General features: G+C 38.7%; 1 protein-coding gene across 1 annotated transcript in view; it reads right to left on the reverse strand.

Annotated features, from left to right (window-relative positions):
* The window catches only part of pcsk7 (proprotein convertase subtilisin/kexin type 7), a 29,679-nt gene that overhangs the window by 25,026 nt on the left and 2,297 nt on the right, over window positions 1-2,356 (reverse strand). Inside the window, exons 3-4 of the mRNA XM_015401888.1 lie at window positions 901-1,143; window positions 156-290 (exon numbers count right to left, since the gene is read on the reverse strand). Of these exons, the coding sequence (XP_015257374.1) occupies window positions 156-290; window positions 901-1,143 (378 nt within the window). The remainder of the gene's footprint in view (window positions 1-155; window positions 291-900; window positions 1,144-2,356) is intronic.

A 2,356-nucleotide genomic window follows, 5' to 3' on the forward strand; every position in this document is an offset into this window, starting at 1 on the left:
CCTCGCTGGAAAATCAACACCGGTTGCATAGTATACCTTTAACCGCAAAATACAAAAGGCAGAACATTTCTTAAAGACAAAGTACCTAGATCATAACAAGGCCAGTACTCTTCCAGAACATCAAACCCAGAGTTGGAATCAAAATCTAGACTTACGTAGTTGAGCTTGATGTCCTGGTGGGTGTGCTCCACCCCATCGTCTACAACCACAACGGTGACCCCCTGACCAGTGATGTTGTGCTCCCACACTCCTGTGACGTTGATATCCATGCCTTTGTTCATTTTATTATGCTGTAAAACCAGGAAGACGTTAAATAAAATTGAGCATGTTGACGATAAGGAGATCAAAGGCAGCTTTTTAGGGCAGTTTACCTTGAAATAAGCTTTTATGTTTTTACACACCAGTGTTTTAAACCTTCGGCTTCTGCATCACTTTTGCATAATTTTTTTGTACTGATTTTTTTTAAAATAAATATTGGTGTATGATCTCATCATTTACAGAAGTTGACTATTTCAACCTAAGAAATGCATACCCTAAACATATCCCTAAATCACCTACTTTGGTTAAAGCTTATTTTCCTCTTCCATTTGTTTTATTTTAATGCCATTGCTTCAGTGCATTTGCTCTATAGATACATGCATGTATATATTAATCAATAGTCTGAGATATTTACAGGATGGGCAGCAACTCCACTGTCTTTCTAGATTCCAGTTTCTGATGAGAGTTATGATCTAACGGTTAAAACTAAAACATTTGTTCCAGTTGAATATTGACTCCAAGCACATATCAGAACTGGATAATATAGCAGCCTAACAATAAGTTACAAAGAAATCTAGTAATTATATACATTATATATACATACATACACAAATTTTGTTGATGTATTTCTTATGATCTCACCAAATGCCACTGTTTAGGGTAGTTGGGGTCGTTAAAGGCCAACGCCCTCTTTGACCGACTGAGCACTCGCTCCTTGGAGAACCACAGGACATGAGGATGCGTTGCCAGAACATCTGCTGGTTGGACGCTCCTTTTCCAGATGCCGCCAAAATATCCCGTGTCAGCTTTTACTGAGCAAAGCAAATAGTGGCCTTCTAGCTCTCCAATTTGACCCTGGTTCTGCAGCCCTGCCTGCTTCGCTACCTGAAATGGAAAAAATCAGATTGTTTTTCCTTTAAATAAAAGCAATAAACTTAAAAAACAACAAGAACAAATGAACAAACAAAAAGATATAATTGGATTTTATAATAATTTTTGTAATAGTTAAAAAGAAGGACAAATAGGATAAACCTGCCAAAAATTCTATATCGTGTTTAGATATTTTCAAATTAGTAGAAACACCACCTATTTTTTTTTTCTTGTTTAAACTGAATTAACTTTCCAAACACTCATTTTAGAGCAGCTTTTAGGCTTGTATAGAGGAGTATAGGCTTTCCTTCCACTTAACAACGAATTAAAAAGCTAAACATAAAGCAGAGCTTTCCTAGTCAAAACAGAGATCCCCCATAAAGTAATTTTGTGGTTGTGATAAGCCAACATGTACGAAGGTTTATCCACTGTGCGTACTTTAATACTGTGAACTTGTCCTGAACTCAAAACAAAAAGAAAAAATCACCATGCAAATGAATTTACTGCACCTCTCATGCAATTTGCTTTTGACGTATGAATACAGGAAAAAAAGACACAAATCACAAAATTATGTAATGTTTTTGATGAATAAAAAAGAAATACTTTTAAAAATTCTTTAATTATTATGTAATTATTTGCTGGAGTTTTCTTCCTGTTAAAAGGGAATTTTTCCTCTCTACTGTCGCTACAAGCATGCTTAAGGGCAATTTATGCTTCTGACGCATAGCTTCTGCAACCGTAAAATCTGTCTCTGTGCGCGACCACGACCCCCATGCAGAGGTTCTGTAACCGCCGTCGCACACCTCAAAAAAAATCCTGACTACACGTCGGACGGCTGCAAAGCCGCAAAGACCTCAAGCGGAAGTGCGCAGACCAAGAGCAGCTGTGATTGGTCCTTGGTTTGCCTTTCCGGCTGTCTGTGTGGTTGTCCTTCTCGATTTGGTGCCGGGGCGCGCCATTTTTAAAAACCGAGGAACAATGGACAACTAGGACGAAAGGTTAATTGGTATTTTTGCCAACTCCATTAACAAAACCTGTTCCTCTTCAATGTCTAGCAACTATAGATCCATCTCTGCGACCGTGATATCTTGCAAACGCGCCGTTGTTGTTTTGGAAGATAAACACACCCACCAGCGCAGCGAAAGTTCTCGTGACCATCTGTCGAAGTTCTTGTGAGTTCTCGAATAAGCTCCTCCTTGCGCTATGGCGGGAAACTTCTGTGCGTTCT

The sequence above is a fragment of the Cyprinodon variegatus genome, unplaced genomic scaffold, assembly GCF_000732505.1.
Source record: "Cyprinodon variegatus isolate N-32 unplaced genomic scaffold, C_variegatus-1.0 Scaffold33, whole genome shotgun sequence".
Classification (NCBI taxonomy): Eukaryota; Metazoa; Chordata; class Actinopteri; order Cyprinodontiformes; family Cyprinodontidae; genus Cyprinodon; species Cyprinodon variegatus.